Source organism: Schistocerca gregaria, chromosome 5, assembly GCF_023897955.1.
Source record: "Schistocerca gregaria isolate iqSchGreg1 chromosome 5, iqSchGreg1.2, whole genome shotgun sequence".
NCBI classification, from domain to species: domain Eukaryota; kingdom Metazoa; phylum Arthropoda; class Insecta; order Orthoptera; family Acrididae; genus Schistocerca; species Schistocerca gregaria.
Window position 1 is genome coordinate 642695875 of NC_064924.1, and position 23636 is coordinate 642719510.

Consider the following 23636-nt stretch of genomic DNA (forward strand, 5'->3'; position numbering starts at 1 on the left):
TAAAGAAAAGAAAAAAACTGGCCTTATGGAGAGTACAGCTACTCTTACCTCACACTAGCAACAATAAATGCACTTCTCTTCCAATAGTTTAACAGTCCACATAAAGTACAAGAATGCTTAATTACAATACACACCATTTGTAAAATGTAAGGAACAGGAAGCAGTTAGTCACAAAGAGGTTCTGAAGGAACTTTCATATGTTAGCAGCAGGTGCATCACAAATTATTTTTGCATCAAGATTACATGTTATTGCTACAATAAAAGCTGAAATAGGACAATAAAATGCTATGGAATATAGCATTAGTATATACTGCAACACTATCAGCAAATATTAGTGAGATATAAATTACTGTAGCTGAACCAACGCTTAAAGCAAAACTGTGGCAGCCAACAGGGCAGCAAGTACCACCAAAATACATTTGAAGCACTGCAACAAAATGGAAATAAATTCACAGAAGTTACCTTCTCTGGTAATGTCCATGTTTTTTCCTGCAAACAAATTTATCATATGTGTTAAAATACACAATAGTAGGAAAATTCCCCCTTGTTCAAAACAAACAAATAATAGAGCATTAGTGTCAATAACACAAAGAAAGAAAAGAAAATTACTGCTTTAGTTCATAAATAGCAGTTGTAGTTGACAAACCTGTGAAGGTATGCAATAATTGACAATTTAGTTAATGTATGCACTACATTCATTCATTTGCTCCTGCTGTTCTGTAGAGCCAAGAATGAATGAGGACCTTCCTGAATGTGGAGCAAGTGAAACTGTAGATTACAAGAAGGAAGCAGCTGTGAGAACTAGGTAACTTATGCCATTTAATTTACATTTTTCATATTTGTGGTGTCATGAAGCAGCTTAGTGAATAATAAATTTCTTCAAAACAGTACTATTTAATGTAAACTGCAACAATATGCTTCCTCCAAATCATGGTTATTAATGTTTTGGTACCTTGAAGACATTTGAAAGATACATTGAACTATAAGAGAAGAAACAGCTGTGGCTTATACTGTTAAGTTCTGAAATAACCTAGAAAAATAAATAAAAGCAGTGCAAAAAGTATACTGTTTGTAATACTTTTGTGCCAGAACATCTTCACTTGAATGATAATGTCATCTCAGCATAACAGAAAAATGACATTGTAAGTAGCAAAATAGCATAACATATTGATTATATAGAACTGATTGATTACTGATGTTGTACATTCTCGGCAAGGGGACTCATACAACAGTCTTTAAGGGCTAGGGGGAGGGGGTATGGGGTATTTTTAATACTTTGGAAAATGAATGGCAACTTGTAAGTAGCCATAAACAAAGGTCCAGTTCTGACCCTGTTAGAAACCTGCATAATACCAACTTTTAAATAATTTTCTTGAAAGTAGAACACCTGAAAGCTGGGAAAATGGAGGATGGGGGAGCTGCAGCCCCCTCCCCCTTGCAACTGGGTATGGGTGCCCTTGATTCTCGATATGATTTTTCTCGTAGTCTGCAGTCAATTGATTAATTACTAACAAATATGCATAATGTAAGCTGCAACAAAAGTTATGGAGAGCTGGGGAAGAGACAAAAAATTGTTGAACTTCTGCTGAACTGTTATTAGCAAAATAATGGTAGTGTAGTACAAAAACTCTGACTTGACACAATGTTATTTGTAAATATATTTCTGTTAGCACAGTGAAAATTATAAACATTCTACTTAGGACAATGGCTATGTGATGTATATAAAAGATGCAGAAATCACACAGTAGTTACAGATAAGAATTCTCACAAGTAATACTAAACACCACAGCTTTCATGATAAATACGAATGTAAAATAAAATGACACACAGAATGTAATAAAGAAATTTTAAGGTAACCTTTATGATCCCATTTCGGTTTGCGAACTAAACTGACATACACTATCTTTTTTATGAATTTGGGGAAAATAACAATCTGAAGCTCTATTAAGTTTACAAAACACTTTTTTTTTCATATGAACACACCAAAATTCCATTCATTACGTAATTATCAAAAACATAAGAGATATTTGTCAATGACCAAATGATACAATGAGGTGAAATTCATTGAGTGAAATAGTGTCATACATCCAGTTAATATGTTCATAATCTCTGAACTAAAATGCCACAGATCTGACTTTTATATATTTATACAGTGTCAATTGTCTCTATTTTTAAAACAGACATTCCAAACTCAAATACATGAAGCAAATGTACATTTTCATAAAAAAATTACAACAAAAGCCAAACCAAGTGTTCTCCATGCATGCCCATCCATAACAGCCTGTATCCAAATTATTTAAATATTTAGGATTTCTTGAGAGTTTAAATATAAAGATAATCATATGTAGACCGAAATTAAAACATTTCCTGCAGTGATATGTGATACCTGTAGATGTAATTTCACCAACATATTTTTATGCTTTAGATGCAGAATGTGTTTTTGGCAAACAGACTGCCTCCAGTTGGTGGCTGAAAATATTTTATAATTAAGCATCAAGTCAGTCAGATTCTGTGGCCTTTTAATTGGACTTGTATAATGAATAATGCACTTTTGTAACAACAGGAAAATAGAAGGCGTGCAGTGTAGTTGTGTGTGTAGTGTACTTTACCTTGGTAAGAGTACCATCAGCATTGCTATTGGGCTAGGAACATGCAAACAGTTAGTGCAATGTATATCTAACATAATATCAACAGCATACACTTTAAATTGTGCCTTGTGAACAATGCCTACAAATTAACTATCAAATATAAATTAAACAGCACTAAAATGATAATATCAAACATAAATCTCTAGAAAACTGTTCATTTTCTGATCAGACCTCAAGCTAATCAGTTGAAAACTGTATTTGTAAATGAGTGGAAAGGAAAAGTGGATCAGGACTCTACACTGCCTGACATAGAAAATACATACACATAAAGTGACCAGAGAATCATGTAACTTGTATCACATATGATTGGCAGTGACAAAAATTAATGGAAGTTTCATATCAACATTGTTACACTATTAAGACAAAATCACTATTCTGTGAAATTAAACTCCACCATAAGTATATACGCAAAATTTGAGATAATTAGTATGTTTCTGTTATCTTTGTTGATAATGTGCCAGATGTACTGGAGGAAGAATATGGTTCTGGCTTGCATACATTTAATTAATTTATTTTCCTGATGCAACAGGAACTGTTCAATACAGATGCACGCAAAATCATTGTTGTTTCTCGATTGGTCCCTACACCATCTTGACAGTGAATTTTCCAGTTCAATACATCAAACAAATTAATTAAGTGAATTCTTGTACAATTTCAAAGAAGCTATTAGCCAACAGCAGCAGGAACTGGCTGTACAATGTTTTCCCCCATGCCCACAAGTGGCAGTTCCTGTCTCAACCACAAGACATATACACAAGCAGTGAACTCCCCAACAGTTAGTTTTTCACAAGCCATCCAGTCACTGTCAAATGACTCTTAAAAGGCTGCATAGAGTGGAAATGGCTCTTCTGTGTTCACTTACTTTCAATGCCCATGTTTCCAATGGTCCTTGTTAAGTAGTGTCCTATATACTCAGCCACCTTAGCTACATGAGTGTTATGGTAGTTCTGTGGCAACAGATGTTCCAAAATGTTACTTGGGTTATTTGACGAAGATAACTCTAGGCAGTAGTAACTGTTAAAATTAGCTTCATCAACTTTCTTGGATATTGTAATCATATAATGGCACTAGAGCCCTGGCGAGCATAAAAAATGGTAAAAATATTATCTCGACATATGTATGTGATACCAGTATAATCCATTTCACAAAAAAGGGGAGAAATAAAACATAAGCAACCATACAGAAGTCTCTTAACTCCCAGCCAGTCCTCTTTAAATCCCTAATGAATAAGTTACTAAAATAACCACTTGGAGAATACCAGGCAAGGTTTTGGTAAAATAGACTGTGCGTAGAGCAAATGTTAAATTTTCAAAACAAAATAAATACTAATTACACTCGTGGCCTCCAAAAGGGCATAAGATCCCATAAATGGACAGACACTGTTTATACCACAGGAATTTCCAGTTAAAAATTAGTAAGTAAATAAAATATGACATAGATGTGCCTCCCCCTCCCCCCAAACAACTGATCACACAAAATGTAACAGATGAAACATGGAAAGTTACGTTTTTGTGCATTACTCAAGATTAAATGAGGAGGATAGCTTATCTCCACTATTGTACAATTTAGTGATTAAAATGAATCCAAGTACTTAAATACTGAAAGCTACAAAATTGGTAATATAATTCCATCTTCTGGCATACCGGGTAATGATGGAAACAATATGGTACAATAATAGAGAAGCAGTCATTCTAAAATGAAAATGTAACAGCAAACAGATGAGCAAGCATTACTCACGTACAATGTAGAAGAACTAAGGTTGACCCCCCACCCCACAAATGCTGTCTGTAGAACTAAAGTCCCATGTTCCACTTTATAAAATACGAAACCTAAGAAGCTACCATACTGAAGAACTCTGTTAGAAAACCATTATCTGCAGAATTGCAAAATACCTAAGAAATTCCGAAAAGGGAAAGGACCACACAATATGCACAGCTGAGGAGAGAGAGCAGTGAGAGCACTTGGCACACATGACGCCAAAAACGTTGTTGCATACAGCTATGGTAAGTGGAAGGCTTAACCTGGAGTGGGAAAACCAAATAAAAGAGTAAGGATATTTTAAAAACTAGGGAGGAAGAGAGATAGAACATCAATGTATAAAGCGAAGCAAGATGTGTAACTAATACATTAACCATTTCTATGGAAAAGAAAATTAATTCTCCAGAACAGACAAAAAATGGCAAGAAACCTAACTTGAATGGTAATTTTTTTTAACATGTCTTAGTGGTTTTGTGATTTTGCGGATAATGGTTTTATAATGGTTTTCTTCATTTTGCTAACTTCTTCAGTTCCCTATCTTATAAAGTTATTTAATTGCACAGATAAAAAATCTGTACACCAAGTGGCAGCAGAACACACACATACAACACAGCTTTTGGAGCCAGTGGCTCCTTCTTCAGGCAGAAGGTTGAAGGGGAAGGAAGAGGGGTGAAGGTAAAGGACTGGAGAGGTCAAGGAAAAGGGATAGATTTCAGGAAAGTTATCGAGAACTGTTGGTCATGGGAGACTTACTGTATGGGATTAGAAAGAAAGACAGACTGTTAGGGACTGCATCAGACAAAACTTGGAAACCTGAGACCTTGCCAAATACAACTGTCTTTTACGTGTGCATTTTGTTGTTGCTTGGAGAGTAGATTTTTTTCTATCTGATTAAATAATTTTTCAATAATTGATTGTTTTTGTTGCTCTATTTTATAAAGTGGGAAACAGAACTTTTGTTCCACAGACAACACAGGATAGAAGACAACCTAGGTTATTTTATGCTGTATGTGAGTAAGATTCAGTCATAGTTGTTTTATGTTGTACATGAGTAATGTTTGGTCATCAGTTTGCTGTTACATTTTCATTTTAGAATGACTACTTATCTCTAACTGTAATATACTGTTTCCATTGTTGCATACAGTGTATGTTGGAAGACTCTATTATATTATTCTGAAACTGGTCATAAACAATAAAATATTACTGGCTCAATGACCATTGCAGTTTTCTTCATTTAATAAAAATGGACATGTGTAGTTGTTGTTGCCATATGAAAAGAACTCTACAACAAGCATACCATTTGATGACAAACACTGCAGTCCTCTAACCTTTAATCACAAGATTTGACAAATTTAAATATTTAGATGAGATCACTGGTCTCGAAGGACTAAATAGGAAACCTACCAAAGAATCACGTGCTAAACTACCAAGTACATGCAAACTCACTTGGAACAGATATAACAAAAATATCTGCCAAAATAGCAAAATAACAAAATTATAACATGATTGAAAAAACCTAAGTATTTTATAAATGGTTATAATTATCAGCAGCTGTGGTATATATTTCAGAATATTTCTTTATATACCTTTGTTATAGTTTTTATATGTTTTTATATAGGTTCCTCACTGCTAGCACAACAGATTGACATGGAAATATGTACACAGTTACTGTAAATTGTCAATCGGTGTTTACAATAATTACATACATGTATATTTCTGGACATATCATGGCATTTTGCTCCTATAAAGAAGATATTGACATCTGCTAAACCAATACTAAGTATGTTTCTGTGATATACATCTTATACATTATATAAATGTATAGCCGTAATTTTGTAGTCTTCTGAAGACGACAAATTAATTTGTTGATGCTGGTAAAGCAAAATAAATATATATTTGCAAGTGATGATTGAATTTTATTCTGGAAAACATACATACTTTATGCATCTGGAAAGATGATAATGGGAGCAAATCTAAAGATCAGAACCATCAGAAAGCAAGAAAAAAATTCTGATGAGAATCCTGGGACAAAAAAGGAATTGCAAGCCAACTTGGCATGCTACAGATGTGCAGAGGAACTGGAAAAAAGAACAAACACAGCAAGCACATGAAAAGTGAAATCGATCCTGTCACCCATTTATTATCCACTCGTCCTGTTTCCACAGTTTGATCCATTGATTTAGACCATGTCCTGCAGAATATATTGGTGTGGTACACAGGATATATATGACAAATCTGGGAGATATAAATGCTTTTAATACTAATGTTCATAGAACAGCAATTGTCAGTTTTGGGAAAAGTCACTCCCTTCCCTCTGCACATTCCGGCACCATATAAGAAACAATTCACCTTCACATGTTGGCACTATTTCGTTAGTTTTGTATGAAACACAACTGCTGTCCCTATTTACCTGGCATACTCAATCGTTAAGATGTATTTTGAGCAGAATGTGTACCAACAGTCACTTACAAATTGGATCATCAACTCTATTCCATGTATCAATTGTGTTCTCAAGCACCATCAGTTTGCCAGAATACCTAGAACACTTCTTGCATCCAACACCACGAGAAACTGTAAACAAAAGCTTCCCAAAATACTTTGTCTCAACTTAAATGTCTTGTTTAGTTTTCAGTCACACTGAAGCATATTTCAGCTGTGCAGAATGAATGCACAGAGTCTCTCATCCACCAAAGCATTCATTGTCTCATTTGACCATGACAGAATTGCACTTGCTCTATTGCCTTTGGTTGGAGATGGATGATCCAAGCTGTTGATGGGCTGAGGTTGGTGGAGGGTGACCCAAAATTTTGAAATTTCTAAAATTTCTGAATTACATTGTGTAAAACTATTCAGACAACAGACAAGAGTATATCAAATATAAATAAGCCTTTTGTAATTAAATTTTTGTTGTTCAGATTTAATGAAAATTTAATGTTTTGTTACTTTTCTATACATTCGTCCACCATTTGGGTGAAATTTTGTTGACAAACCAATTTTTATCCCATTTTCAAATAAATTTTGTGGACAGAATTGAAATCAGTTATGCAGAAACTGCTAAGTACTACACAGCTAAAACTTGGCAGCGAAGACAGCATCAGTAGACACATCAATGGTCCAACATTTCTGCAGGAAAGTGACCACCATAATACCTTTGCAGTCCTTGGTCATGACCTTATCAACAGACACATATTTAAAGCATTCGGCACAAAGAGCAAAAGTTGTCTGTGGAGTCAGTGGTTGGAGAAATGGCATTTTCATGCTCTAGGCAGTCTGAGACCAATCAAATCTTGCAGAATGAATAGGACTACTTATAAATTCTGCTACTGACTTTGAAAGCAAATGTGTATTCACCCTAAAGGTCGAACCACTGTAAGAACAGTATGAGAAGATCCATGGCAATCATTAGTACCATTCAGAACTGTCACATGACAGATCACTTACTTCCCATGCAATTTTAACAGGTGACTCAAATTACATGCTCTCTGGTAAATATCTCAGTGTAAAGCATATTTTCTGTCAAGATGTGTGTTTCTATTAGGCTTTACAAAGTAAGTATGTATGATAAATAGTGTAGAAATTAGATACTGAGATAAAACAAAAAATAGAATAAGTAAGTGGAAGACAGTTTAGATACAAATTCAGGTCTTTAAGTACGAGACAAATTCTTGCTCCTTTTTATTGTTTACTGTTTGTTTTTCAATCTTCATATTATTTATTTGCTTAATTAAATGCAAAGTTAATTGTCTTACAGGCACAGTTCACAAATTTTTCAGTTCCTGCAGCTTGTGTAGTGTGCACCAAGAAACAATTCTTCAGAATGGGAAATCTAACATTAATAAAAGCATTTTAAACAAAGATTATGAAAACAGACATATCCAAGTACACAAATTAATAGCAGTTTATACTGTTTACTGAAATTCTGAATGTTATCTAATGTGCAAAAACTTGTGTAAATGTTTTAAAAAAGATACTGACTGGCATAAAATGAATATTAGAAAATGCATAGCCAAATGTCAGGAGTATTTCCTAGTTATTACTGACGAATATTGTTAATTTATGAACTTGAAGAGAAATTATTTCAAATAGATTTGCAATTAAAAATGTGATTTTCTGAGATAAAAAGTGTACTCCTTTTATCAGTGAAGAAACATTCTTGATACATAAGACATAGGAATGTAGATAATCTTCTATGAACAGCATAGTGAACACATTATTGTAGCAAAGATAGACACAAAGCCCACGCCTACCGCAGTAGAACAAGTTTATATGCCAACTACCTGCACAAATGCAGAGATTGAAGAAATGTATGTTGTGATAAAATAAATTATTCAGATGGTTTCAGATAGTTAAGGGAGGTGAAAATTTAATTGTCATGGGGGACTGGAAGGAAAAAGAAGGGAAGGACCAGTAGTAGGTGAATGTGAACTGGGATAAGGGATGAAAGAGGAAGCCGCATGGTAGAATTTTGCACAGAGCATAACCTAATCATAGCCAGCACTTGTTGTTTAAGAATCATGAAATAAAGTTGTAAATGTGGAAGAGGCCTGGAGACACTGGAAGGTTTCAAATAGATTGTACAATGGTAAGACATAGGTTTATTTTAGGAACCAGGTTTTAAATTGTAAGACATTTCGACAGGCAATGTGGACTCTAACCACAATCTGTTGAATATGAACTGTAGTTTGAAACTGAAGAAACTGGAAAAAGATAGGAATTTAACGAGATGAGACCTGGATGAACTGAAAGAACTAGAGGTTGTAGAGAGTTTCAGAGAGAGCATTAGGGAACGGTTGACAAGAACAGGTGAAAGAAATACAGTAGGAGAAGAATAAGTAGCTTTGAGAGATGAAACAGTGAAGGCAACAGAGGATCAAGTAGGTAAAAAGCAAGGGCTAGAAGAAATCCTTGGGTAACAGAAGACATATTGAATTTAATTGATGAAAAGAGAAAATATAAAAATGCACTACATGAAGCTGGTGAAAAGAATTACGAACATCTCAAAAATGAGACTGACAGGAAGTACAAAATGGCTAAGCAGGCATGGCTAGAGGGCAAATGCAAGGATGTAGAGGCATATATCACAAGGGGTAAGATAGATACTATACAAGGGTGATGTACAAAAGAAAACAAAAGAAAAATTTGGAGTAGGAATTAAAATCCATGGAGAATAACAGACAGCAAAGGCTCTGGAAGAGCAGTTGAATGAAATGGACAGTACCTTGAAAGGTGGATGTAAGATGAACATCAACAAGAGTAAAATGAGGATAATGGAATGTAGTCTTATTAAATCAAGTGATGATGAGGGAATTAGATTAGGAAATGAGACGCTTAAAATAGTAGAGGAGTTTTGCTATTTGAGGAGCAAAATAACTGATGATGGTTGAAGTAGAGAGGATATAAAATGTAGACTGGCTATGGCTTCGGAAGAAGAGAAATTTGTTAATATCGAGTACAGATTTAAGTGTTAGGATGTCCTTTCTGAAAGCATTTGTATGGAGTGTAGTCATGTATGGAAGTCAGACTGGACAATAAATAGTTTAGACAAGAAGAGAATAGAAGTGTTCGAAATGTATTGCTACAGAAGAATGCTGAAGATTAGATGGGTAGATCATGTAACTAATGCGGAGGTACTGAATAGAACTGGAGAGAAGAGAAGTTTGTGGCACAACTTCACTAGAAGAAGAGATCGGTTGGTAGGACACATTCTGAGGCAACAAGGGATCACCAATTTAGTACTGGATGAGAGTGTGGAGTGTAAAAATCATAGAGGAAGGCCAAGAGATGAATACACTAAGTCGATTCAGATGGATGTAAGTTGCAGTAGTTACTCAGAGATGAAGAAGCTTGCTCAGGATAGAGTAGTATGGGGAGCTGCATCAAACCAGTCTCTGGACCGAAGACCACAACAACAACACATAAGCCATATCAAAGATGAAGTGACAAAAATCTGACCATCCTTCCAATATTGAAACAGACTGTTGTTAAAACTAGCAAGAGTTTTTCATTGGCCAATCATCAAGTTACCCGCAAGAATTTTAGTATGTTCACAGATGACACAAGCACTGTACCTGAAGTTTTGTTACCGAGGCATTAACAATACCTTATCTAAAGTCTTCCAATGACTTACTGTTAGTTCCCTTTCTTCCAAGCAAAGAAAAGATAATTTTTATGCATATTCTCTCAAACCATGGAAACTCACAGGAATATATAGTGCGATTCAATAACTACAAGTTAAACAGATGTGTTAGCATCAAGTTCCTGTGGCTTCATATAGACTGGACACTGAACTGGGAAAATGCTATGTACTTGGAAAGTCAATGTGCATATTAAGAGGAACACAGAGCACAAACTGACAGTCAAGTCTTTCATTTCATGGTGGTGTGGACACATTTGATGTTTTTTATGTACAATGATTGTTAGATTGTTATTGGGGCACTCAGTGTTTCTGACATTTGGTGCTAATGTGTATCAGTATATAGTCGCAGGAAAGCTTAGTTTGTCTCTAACTTGGATACAATACTTACGTGGCACCAACGAGACACATTGCCAGTACAATTTTTGCAAAAAATTGGGCATTGGAATGAAATATTTGTTACAATGATCACTGAATTAAAAAAGAAAGAAACACACTGAGTTTAAACATCTATCCCTTAAAGAAGTGAAGATATGACTGGCCATCAACTACTTCACAAAAATGATTGCTGAGGGTGCCTACAGTAAGCTGTGTGAAGTAATTCTGTTTCTTTATACAAAGGACTGTACAGCAGCCGTAGAACAGCAAGTGCAATCCTCAACAACAACAACAACAACAACAACTGTGAACAGCAGGTACAAACCTCATAACAACAACAACACGAACAAAGAACAAAAAAAGGAAGATTAAAGTTGTACATCCTGGCAATGTTGAGGTCATTACAATTGTAGCACAAGCTTGGTAAATGAAACTGGTCATGTTCTCCCCAAAGGAATTTGCCTAGCATTTGTCTTAACCAATTCATGGAGTCCAATAGAAACCTAAACTTCAATGGTAAGATGTGAGTCCAGAGCACTAACCATTAGGCAAACTTTTACTCTGTGGAAATGAGTCTGATTATGTTCAAAGTGGAAAACAGGAGAGAGGGACATGAAAATGCGATTAAAACAATTGTCATCAACTCATAAACAACAGTGTTCTATTGATGAGCCAAGAAGTGGCTGCAGATCTAATAAATATACTTCAAACCGATAAAAACATTGATTATTTTATTTCATAAATTTTAGCATTTCATTTGTCAGGAGAAAAGACTGCATGAAAACAGAAAAAAAAAAGAATAATGTTTAGATTGAAAAAGTCACTACAAATCTAAAATGGGTAGAGCATTTATATGCCTGAAGTAACTGGAGGAAAAGTAAAGTTATTGATGATAATGATGATAATACTAATGTAAGAAAGACAAAAGTATTGTGAGGCATGAATATGGAAAAATGAGTACAAGATGATAATGTAACAAACTAACGACAAAACAAATGCTTAAATAAAACACTGAAAGTGTAACTAGCAAAATTATAGAAATAAAACTCTTGGCAAACAGAACATATTCCAGAAGATTTGGTATAGTATTAAATAACCCCTAGAACAATAAATGGGATGTAACTGATATGAGAATTATCACTATGAGTCACAAACAAAATATTATCACAGCATCTACGTAACAGAGCACTATAACTCAAGCTCATATTCAGAAAATATCAAGCTATATTTCATATTTAGGCTAGGCACACCTTTTACAGAGAAATTTTTGAGCCTATTGCTGATTTTAACATAACAAATGCTCTGTGGAAATAACCTGGAGTGTACATCCATTAACTTCAAACTCTTCAAGAGCATACTTGAGAAAGTAATGCAAACGTCACACAAGCTGGAATCTGTCCTATAAACTTAATCAGCCAGTTACTTTAAGCAGAGGTAGATTAATATTAAAGATACATTGCCTTCCTTTTGCAAATTATTTTACAGCCCAGAAACAGGTTGAACTCTTAAAAGAAATTAGAGAAAAGTTGGTTTCCAGATTTCATTTGGAAAGGTTGCCTATATTAACTGCAACAAACAGGTAATGGAACATCTCAAACTCAAGCAAATCCAGCCATTTAAGTAGCTTGGTGAAAAAAAATCAGGAAAACGGAAATAAAAAGAAAGCTAACTGCTGTGGACACACACTTCGAACATTGTAGGGCATACTGCATCAGTATCCCACTTTACATCCAACCATCACGGGATGCCTGCATCACAAGGTGTATATCCATCAGGAAAACCTACGTCACCTGTGTTGTCAAAACAAAAACTTACTGGAGGGGCCACAATACAACACACTGCCAGGTCTCCACTAATGGCCACCAGGGACCGCAACCCATTTGTGGAGCCTGCAGAACAGCTTCACCAGAGGTCGCAACTAGCCTAGGAGCTACTTTGCTATGCCAGGTACGTGTTCACAAATAGTTACAGCAGATACATCCACCAACGGGCTTTATAAGGTGGTGCACTGCTGGCAAATGGCAGTTCGACACCCCACTTGGAAGGATAGACAACTGCTGCCCCGGCAGCCATGGCCAGACACCTCTTCAAGCTGGCTGATCTCTTGGTATACTCGATGAACCTCTGGATGTTGTAGAACTGTTTGTGTTTGCTCCTCGTGAAGCACTGGGTCTTTATTATTATTATTATTATTTATTATTTTGTATTTGTGTCGATCCACGGTTGGGATCAGTTATTCTTTTGGATACTGTATTATTGTTTCATTTTGGTTAGTCCAATACATAGTTTTCAGACTTGTTTTTTCCACATTGCTATTCTGTTAGCGCAGTCAGGTGAAAAAAATCTGTAAAAGGATACAATCTCACCCAAAATAGCACAGCTACTTCACTAATTAAGTCAGGTGAAAAAATCTGTAAAAGGGTACCATCTCACCCAAAAATATCGACAGCAAGAAGAGCATATACAAACACACACAATAGAAACATTCAGTTTCTGTCATCTCAACAGGATGTTTCTATGTACAGACTTCAATTCATGATTCAAAAAGATGAACCAATACATACAGCTTGAAAGAGAGAACTTTGAGAAGAGTTTTAGGTTAGTTTTTAATAATGTAAAATTTGTCAATAGTTACTGAAAAGATTCATAATGATAAACAACATTATGAAAAGGATATATTGCTACTCACTGCAAAGATGATACACTGAGTTACAGACAGGCACAACAAAAAGACTATTGCACATTGAGTTAGTGGTCATCTGTGGGTGAGATGTGCTTGCTTTTGTGAATGTTTTCCTTTCTGAAGAAGGCTTTGGCACAAAGCTCAGTGTGTAAAAGTCTTTTCATTGTGTCTGTCTGCAGCTTACGGTGAGTAGCAAATCTATCATTCTTGAAATATTGTTGATATTCTGAGCTGGAATTTTTATTGTTTTATAATCATAAACTTATCTTGATATATGAAAAGGAAAGTTGCTACTCACCATTTAGTGGAGATGCTGAGGCACAGATAAGCACAACAAAAAGACTGCCACAAATAAAGCTATCGGCCAGGAAGCCCTTCGTCAACAATAGACGACACACACACACACACACACACACACACACACACACACACACACACGACTGCAGTCTCAGGCAACTGAAACCACACTGCAAACAGCAGCACTAGTGCCTGATGGGAGTGGAAACTGTGTGGGGTTAAGGAGGAGGCTGGGGTGGGGAGGGGGAGGGATAGTAGGGTAGAGGTGGTGTGCAGTGCTGGGCTGCAGGTTAGATGGTGGGTAGGTGGGAGGTGAGGGGGAGGGGGAGGCGGTTGAGGAAAAGGAGAGAAGTAAAAAGACTGGGGGCAATGGTAGAATGAGGGGCTGTGTAGTGCTGGAATGGGAGCAGGAAGGGGCTGGATGGGTGCGGACAATAACTAATGAAGCTTGAGGCCAGGAGAGGTACAGGACTGTAGGATGTATTGCAAGGAAAGTTCCCACCTGTGCAATTCAGAAAAGCTGGTGTTGGTGGGAAGGATCCACGAGGTACAGGCTATGAAGCAGTCATTGAAATATAGCATGTCATGTTTGGCTGCATGCTCAGCAACAGGCTCGTCCATTTGTTTCTTGGCCACAATTTTTCGGTAGCCATTCATGTTGATAGACAGCTTGTTGGTTGTCATGCCCACATAGAATGCAGCACAGTGGTTGCATCTTAGCTTGTAGATCACATGACTGGCTTCACAGGTAGCCCTGCCTTTGATGGGATAGGTGATATTTGTGAACAGACTAGAGTAGGCAGTGGTGGGAGGATGTATGGGATCGGTTTTGTATCTAGGTCTATTAAAAGGGTATGAGACATGAGGTTATGGGTAGTGGAAGCAGGTGTTGTGTGTGGATGGATGAGCATATTGTGTAGGTTCAGTGGACAGTGGAATACCACTGTGGGAGGGGTGGTAAGGATAGAGGACAGGACATTTCTCATTTGAGGGCATGACGAGAGGTAGTCAAAACCCTGGCAGAGAATGTAATTCAGTTGCTCTAGTCCTGGGTGGTATTGAATTATGAGGGGAATGCTCCTCTGTGGCTGGACGATGGCACTTTGGGAGGTAGTGGGAGACTGTAAAGATAAGGCACGGGAGAGTTGTTTTTGTACAAGGTTGGGAGGATACTAAAGGTCTGTGAGGCTTCAGTGAGACCCTCAACATATTTCAAGAGGGGAATAAAGGCTCCACCAATGTTGTTCTGAACCGCAAATATTACCTGGCAGAAGGACTCTGCCAGCTGTCAGGCACTTAACCTACAAACCTTGTCACCGTGATTCCATTCCAGAAATCCAGCAGGATCTCCAGTCACTCCTAAAATCCCAGAACCTCTCCCTAGAGTCCATCTCTCTGCTCAGCCCTACCACTTCCCACACTCCTACCTTCTACATGCTTTCTAAAGTCCATAAACCCAACCACCCAGGACACCCCATTGTGGCTGGTTACTGTGACCCCACTGAGAATATCTCTGCTCTAGTAGAGTAACACCTTCAACCTATTACCTGGAACCTACCATCCTCTATGGAAGATACCAACCATTTTCTCCACTGACTCTCCACATTTCCTGTCCCTTTACCACAATGAGCCCTGCTTGTCCCTTTACACTAACATCTCTAATGCCCATGACCTTACCGCTATGGAAGGCTACCTTTCACAATTCCTGACAGATACTAAACCAACAACCTCCTTCCTAGTCGCCATGACCAACTATATCCTCACCCACAATTACTTCTCCTTTGAAGGCATTACCTACGAACAAAGCCGGGGTATGGCTATTGGCCCCACATGGCTCCCATCCTATGCCAACCTGTTCATGGGCCATCTAGAGAAATCCTTCCTAAATATCCAGAATCCTAAACCCCTCACCTGGTTCAGGTAAACTGATGACATCTTTGCGATCTGGATTGAGGGTGAGGAACTCCATCCCCATTCCTCCAGAACCTCAAAAACTTCTCCCCCATTTGCTTCACCTGTTCCTACTCAATGCAACAAGACATCTTTCTAGAAGTTGATCGCCACCTCAAATATGGCTACATCAGTATCCGTCCTTATCAAACTTACTAAACACCAGCAATATCTCCACTTCGGCAGCTGCCACCCATCCATGCCAAGAAGCCCCTTCGATACAGTCTAGTCATCCATGGTCGCCACATCTGCAGTCCCTCTCAAAATATGCCAAGGGTCTCACTGAAGCCTTCACGGATTGTTATTAACCTCCCAACCTTGTACAAAATAACCCTTCCGTGCCTTTTCTTTCCAGTCTCCCTTCACCTCCAAAAGTCCCACCGTCAGGTCACAGAAGAGCATTCCCCTCATAACTCAGTACCACCCAGGACTGGCGGAACTGAATTACATTCTCTTCCAGGGTTTCGACTACCTCTTCTCATGACCTGAAATAACAAATGTCCTGCCCACTATCCTCCCCGCACTTCCCACAGTGGTACTCTATCTACACAATATACTCATCCATCCATACACAGCACCTGCTCCCACAACCCCTTACCTCATGGCTTGTACTCCTGTAATAGACCTAGATGCACGGCCTGTTTCATACATCTTCCCACAACCACCTACTCCAGTCTGGTCACAAACATCACCTATCCCATCAAAGGCAGGACTACCTGTGAAACCAGTCATGTGATCTACAAGCTAAGCTGCAATGACTGTGTTGCATTCCATGTGGGAATGACAATCAACAAGCTGTCTGTCCAGTGAATGACCATCAACAAACTGTAGCCAAAAAACAAGTGGACCACCCTGTTGCTGAGCACGTGGTGAAACATGACATCCTTCATTTTAATGACTGCTTCACAGCCTGTACCATATGGATCCTTCCGAAAAACACCAACTTTTCTGAACTGTGCAGGTGAGAGCTTCCCCTGCAAAACATCCTACATTCCCGTAACCCTCCTGGCCTCAACCTTCATTAGTTACTGTCCTCACCCATCCAGCCCAGTTCCACCATCGCACCCAGTCTTTTTAGTTCTCTTATTTTCTGCAGCCTCCCCCCCCCCCCCCCCCTCCACTGCCCAGCATCTAACCTGCAGAACTTCACTGTAAGCCACCCCTATCCTACTATCCCTCCCCCTCTCTGCCCCAGCCTCCTCCTTACTCTCACCCAGTCACCTCTCTCATATGCACAGGCGCTGCTGCTGGCACTTTGGCTTCAGTTGCCTGCGACTGCAGTTGTGTGTATGAGTCGCATTTGAATCAGTGTGTGTGTGTGTGTGTGTGTGTGTGTGTGTGTGTGTGTGTGTGTGTGTGTGTGCGTGTGTATCATCTATTGTTGATGAAGGCATTACTGGCCGAAAGCTTTATTTGTGGCAGTCTTTTTGCTGTGCTTACCTGTGACTCAGCGTCTTCGCTATTTGGTGAGTAACAACTTTCCTTTTCATAATATTGTTTCATTCCATCCTGGATTTTCCATTGTTTGATTTATCTTGCAATACACTTATTTTACATCTTGGTGAGGAGCAAATAAAGAGTAAAGCATGTCATGCTGCATCATGTAACGCAGCACCACACAAAAACAGAAATGAGGTTTATGTGGATTGCTGAGTAATGCTTATAATCATTTGCATATAAATGTAGATACAACGTTGCAAGTAAAATAAAGAAGAAAGCCTTAAGTCATATTATACCTTTCATTTATAGCCAAAGGTACAAGTGACACAGACAATCTTTATCTGCACAAAATGACTGATACGAGTCCTAAAATAGCTACATTTTACATGAATATTGACTAATGAATATCTTACAGTGATGTGTGCATATTTTATACATTAGTGAATTTTTTCCTTTATAGTAATTAATTCCATTAGACATGTTATGAATATAAAATTCCCATTCAGTTCTGTAAGAAATTTGTCAGAAAGCATTGCTTTGGTTTCTACTCAGATGCCTGGTAGCTCGTAATGCCTTAATAATACACTCAGTTAAATTTTGTTAGACCTGTTTTGCAAATGAAAATAATCATTTCCTTTTATCCCAAAAAAAGTTTCACCTGTAACGTGAAAATCAACTGACTGAAAACAGCAACCGTTTTTTTATAGTTCATGTTTTTTAAATTTGTAAACCTTCTGAGAATGAAAATACACGCTCTAGAATGAAGATTTAAAACTAAACAAATTGACAGCAAAATAAATATCTTCTGTGTTCAATTATTGTAAACACGAAATGTGGAGGCAGTTACTTTCAACTCAGTCGCCTCCCTACTCCTTTCCACTCTCCTAACACATGAGCAACAAAATTGTCAACTTCTGATTATCACAGAAATGCTGAACAGTATTTACAGTCACATTATACTTGAATTAAAATAATTTTGTGATTGTTGTCGCAGTGCATTGAACAGTATGGGTCACCCATCACCAGGTGTTACTTGGGCTTCCAAGGCTCACTTATATATTTTGTATGTACGACTACAGGCATTGCAGTAGATTGGCGTATATTACATTTAGCACATGGATTGCAGAAACAAAGAATCTGCAAAAGGAAAGCCATGTATTAGCTAGGAACAGGTGACGGTAGATACGTGAAAGACAGGCTGAAGGGATGTCAAAATACAAATTTTTTGTCACATACTGCTCTCTGTAATAATCGAAATGAAGCAGCCCAGCGAACATCGCAGACACCAAAGAAGGAAAAGCCATGTACCCGGTGTGTTTATACCAATTTCAGTGGGTCGTGCGCATGACAGGCATTTTCATTTACTTATTCTGACACATACAGTGCCATGAATTGATCAATTTTCACACTATTTTTCTTCTTCTGCCATATGTTTTCCCCCTTCTCTGATAATATTCCATTGCAATTTGATGTCATTCTGACCAATAGTGTTATTTCTACAGCGTTTTGAAAGTTTAACTTAAATTTAATCACCCCATATATTACAACATCCAATATTGATTACTCTTTATAATATGTTAACATAGTCAAAGTCTAAGTGTAATGGAGGAGTAAAGGAAACTCAAGGTATAGTTGAATTGAAACACTGAGTGATGAACAGGCATATAAACAAGATCGAAATAGTTGTTGAGCTTTCAGATAATGTCCACACAAACAGAGCTACAGTGTGCTGGAATTGCCGCCTGACTCTGTGTGTGTGTGTGTGTGTGTGTGTGTGTGTGTGTGTGTGTATTTTAGTTAGCTCTGAAGAAAAAAAATTGCCTGAAATCCCAGCAAACTTTTCTGTCTTCCTCTTTATGAGTCTTCTGATCACTAAATGTCTTAACTATATAGTGACTAATAATCTTTATTTCTATTGTTATGTGCTTTTCTACCCAGGGTTTTTGGGTATTATATTCTTCATAAAACACAGTGGTGTGCATTTATTGATGTTGTAGCTTATGATCACAATTTGCATTTTTCAAATTTATTTGACAGAGTGAAGTTTTTGATAACAATGAGTGAACAACTGCCCTATTTCTGTTACTTATCTTCATACAGGTAACCACGGTACCAAAATACACATCACAGCCATTGCTGCTAGTGCTGTTGCTTTCAGTACAATCTTTCCAAAAATGACAAAGGCAATAGCCACAATTCAAAGTACAGACATTGTTGTTGCTCACAGAGGATGCTCAACAACTGAATGCATGAGTATGCAACACACGGTGCCATGGTTGGCAATAATGCCCCCTAACAGTGACGACTGACAATCACAAACTTATTTTAATCTAACTAGAGACAGCATGAAAACAGGCCATCAGATAATATAAAGTAGTGATGTGTAGAATGTGCCAAGCTACTTGAAACTGAGTGCACATGATGTTGATTGTGATGTAGAAAACTGAATTTTCATCTTTGAGCACAAGTGTTTATTGCTGGAGGATCGAAGATAACATGCTTTCAGTTCTGAACATTTTACTGTAACTTACCCTTTGTCATCCTTGTGCAAACTGCTCAGATTCTGCTGAAAAGATTCTGTTGCTATGGCGTCAAAAACAAGAGCCTGGAATAAATCCCTGTCACCTGAAACACAGAATGTTAATGTAGAGTAACCAATACACAAAAAATATGACGATAGATATAGTGTTTTCTTAAAGAATGTATCTAAACATAATAGAATTATGAGATAAAATGGTATGAGACAGTTCCACATCTACATCTACATTCCACAAGCCACCTTATGGTGTGTGGTAGTGGCGGATGGTACATTGTGTGCCACCAGTGCTTATCCCTTTACAGTTCCATTTGCAAGTGGTTCAAGAAAGAACGATTGTTGGTAAGCCTCTGTGTGGTTTCAAATCTTTCTAATTTTATTATTATGGTCTTTTTACAAGAAATATGTAAGAGGAAGCAATAAATTGATTGACTCTTCTAGGAATGTACGCTCTCAGAATTTAAAGAGTAGATTACACCATGCTGCAGAGTGTCTCTCTTGCAGCGTTTGCCACTGTTGGGGTGACTAAGCATCTCCATGATGCTTTCGTGCTTACAAAATGAACCTTTAACAAAATGTGCTCCTCCTCTATGGATCTTCTCTATTTCCTCTATCAATCCTATTTGATGTAGATCTCTGACTGATGAGCAGTATTCAAGTATTGATTGAACCAAGTGTTTTGGAAATTACTATAACAGATTACATTCCCCGAGGACTCTTCAAATGAATCTCAGTCTGGCATCTGCCTTACATGTGCTTAATTTCTTGTGGTAATTCAACTTCAAATCACTCTTTACACATACTCCTAGATATTTTATGGAAGTAACTGCTTCAAGTGAGTATTTTTGTCTATGTATTGACAATACATTACATTTGTTTATGTTGAGGGTCAATTGCAATTCACTGCAATAAGTGTTGATCATTTGCAAGCCTCCGTGCATTTTGCACAATTTTCTAGCACAGATTCGCTGTAGACAATAGCATCATCCATGAAAAGCCTCATGGAATGAAAAAACAAATGCAACAGCCTTGAGGAGTGTGTTCACCGCCACCAGGGTACAACACACCCTTACTGAGTTGTTATACTGTCAGTGACTCATTTATGATGGTAAAAGATGACCAGATGGCAGTCTGGAGGCCTGTCTGTGCACCCAAAGTATCCACTCTACAGGTGGTAACGACTTTAGAGGTAAACCGTGTGTGTAACATTCATTTAAGGGTACAAAGATGCCCTGCCAACAAGTATGTACTCCTGCTGAACAACGTCCAAAAGCAGCATTCAGGGAAGAAATCTGTGCACATGTTACACCTGATGGGACCGTCAAAGACAATTTGGAACTGTCTGCTTGCAGCAGGACTAAGATCACATGTGGCTCTGGCCAGGCTACTACTGACACCAGAACTCTGACAAGTATGGCAAGTCTGGTTTTAAAAGAGTTGACTGGAGAACGAAATGGCTCTCTGTTTCTTTTAGTGATGAGAGTAGGTTCTGTCTGCATATGAGTGATGGACGTACATGTCTATGGCACGGATATGGTGAGCAGCCAATGGTACAGTGTATTCGCACACTACACTTGTGGTCCATCCCAGGCTTCTTGACATGGGGCAGGGGGAGGGGGAAGGGGGGGGGGAGGGGGGGGGAGTGTCATCAGATACAACTCATGATCACATTTGGTGTGTCTGCAGGTTCCACTGTGTGTTGATTGGACTGTTTGGGCACACTTTACTGTGACGGGTGTTTCACTTGTTCTGAATTTTTTACCGTATACTCCTACTATGATGAACTACCAGTTACACCATGGCTCTTTTTTTTGGCAGTGTGTAATGCGAAAAGTGATGTCCTACAGCACTACCTTAGGACACACCCAAAGTCACTTTTACATCTGAAGACTTCTCTCCCTTTAAAATGATGTGCTGTGTTCTGTTCGCTAGAAACTCTTAAATCACATCACACATTTGGTCTGATATTCCACATATTCATATCCTGTTCATTAGATGGCAGCAAGGAACTGTATGAAACACCTTCGGGAAGCCATGGAACATAGTATCTACCTGGATGCCTTCATGTACTACTTTCTGGATCTCTTTGACAGAGAAGTGTGTTTCACACAATCATTGTGTTTGAATACCATTTTGATTCCTACACAGTAGATTTTCAGTCTCCAGAAATGTCGTTATACATGAGCACAAAGCATGGTCTAAAATTCTATATGAAGCTGACGACAGAGACATAGCCTTATATTTTTCTGCATCTCTTCAAAGACCCTTCTTGAAAACAGGAATGATCTGTACTTTTTTCCAATCATTAGAAATGCTTGACTACTCAGAGACCTACAGTTCATTGTTGTTAGAAGAGGGGCAAGTTCTTTCACATATTCCGCATAGAACTGAACTGATGTCCTGTCAGGTTCAATGGCCTTTCCTCTGTTGAGCAATTTCAGTAACTTTTTACCCCTTTGTCACTTATGTTGATATCTGTCATTTTGTCATTCATTTACATCTACATCTACATCCATACTCCGCAAGACACCTGATGGTGTGTGGTGAATGGTATCTTGAGTACCTCTATCGGTTCTCCCTTCTATTCCAGTCTCGTATTGTTCGTGGAATGAAGGATTGTCGGTATGCCTATGTGTGGGCTCTAATCTCTCTGATTTTATCCTCTTGGTCTCTTTGCGAGATATACGTAGGAGGGAGCAACATCCTGCTTGACTCCTCGGTGCAGGTATGTTCTCGAAACTTCAACAAATGCCCGTACCAAGCTACTGAGCGTCTCTCCTGCAGAGTCTTTCAATGGAGTTTATCTATCACCTCCGTAACGCTTTCGCAATTATTAAATGATCCTGTAATGAAGCGTGCTGATCTCTGTTGGATCTTCTCTCTCTCTTCTATCAACCCTATCTGGTACGGATACCACACTGCTGAGAAGTATTCAAGCAGTGGGCGAACAAGTGTACTGTAACCTACTTCCTTTGTTTTCGGATTGCATTTCCTTAGGATTCTTCCAGTGAATCTCAGTCTGGCATCTCCATTACCAACGATCAACTTCATATGATCATTCCATTTTAAATCACTCCTAATGCGTGCTCCCAGATAATTTATGGAATTAACTGCTTCCAGTTGCTGACCTGCTATATTGTAGCTAAATGATAAGGGATCTTTCTTTCTATGTATTCGCAGCACATTACACTTGTCTACATTGAGATTCAATTGCCATTCCCTGCACCGTGCATCAATTCACTGCAGATCCTCCTGCATTTCAATACAATTTTCCATTGTTACAACCTCTCGATATACCACAGCATCATCCGCAAAAAGCTTTGGTGAACTTCCGATGTCATCCACAAGGTCATTTACATATATTTTGAATAGCAACAGTCCTACGACACTCCCCTGTGGCACACCTGAAATCACTCTTACATCAGAAGACTTCTCTCCATTGAGAATGCCATGCTGCGATCTGTTATCTAGGAACTCTTCAATCCACTCACACAATTGGTCTGATAGTCCATATGCTCTTACTTTGTTCATTAAACAAACTGTGGGGAATTTAAAAGAAGAAATATGTGAGATCTTCCTCTGTCAAACAAGTTTTGGAAAAAGATGTTTAGTATTTTGGCCTTTTCTGTGTCATCCTCTATTTCAATGCCATTATGGTCACTGAGTAGCTAGACAGATGGCTTCAATCCGTTTACTGACTCAACGCATGACTGAAAATTCTTAGGATTTTATGTCAAGTTTGTAGACAGAATTTTACTTTGAATTCATTGAATGCTTCATGCATAGCCCTCCTTACACTAATTTTGGGTCTGT

General features: G+C 38.0%; 1 protein-coding gene across 4 annotated transcripts in view; it reads right to left on the reverse strand.

Moving 5' to 3' along the window:
• The window catches only part of LOC126272139 (voltage-dependent calcium channel subunit alpha-2/delta-3), a 686714-nt gene that overhangs the window by 185089 nt on the left and 477989 nt on the right, over positions 1–23636 (reverse strand). For 2 of the 4 annotated variants that reach the window (XM_049974751.1, XM_049974750.1), the window contains 2 exons: positions 19819–19912; positions 463–489 (listed from right to left, as the gene is read on the reverse strand). In XM_049974751.1, the coding sequence (XP_049830708.1) occupies positions 463–489; positions 19819–19912 (121 nt within the window). The remainder of the gene's footprint in view (positions 1–462; positions 490–19818; positions 19913–23636) is intronic. The other 2 variants (XM_049974752.1, XM_049974753.1) reach the window with 1 other exon arrangement.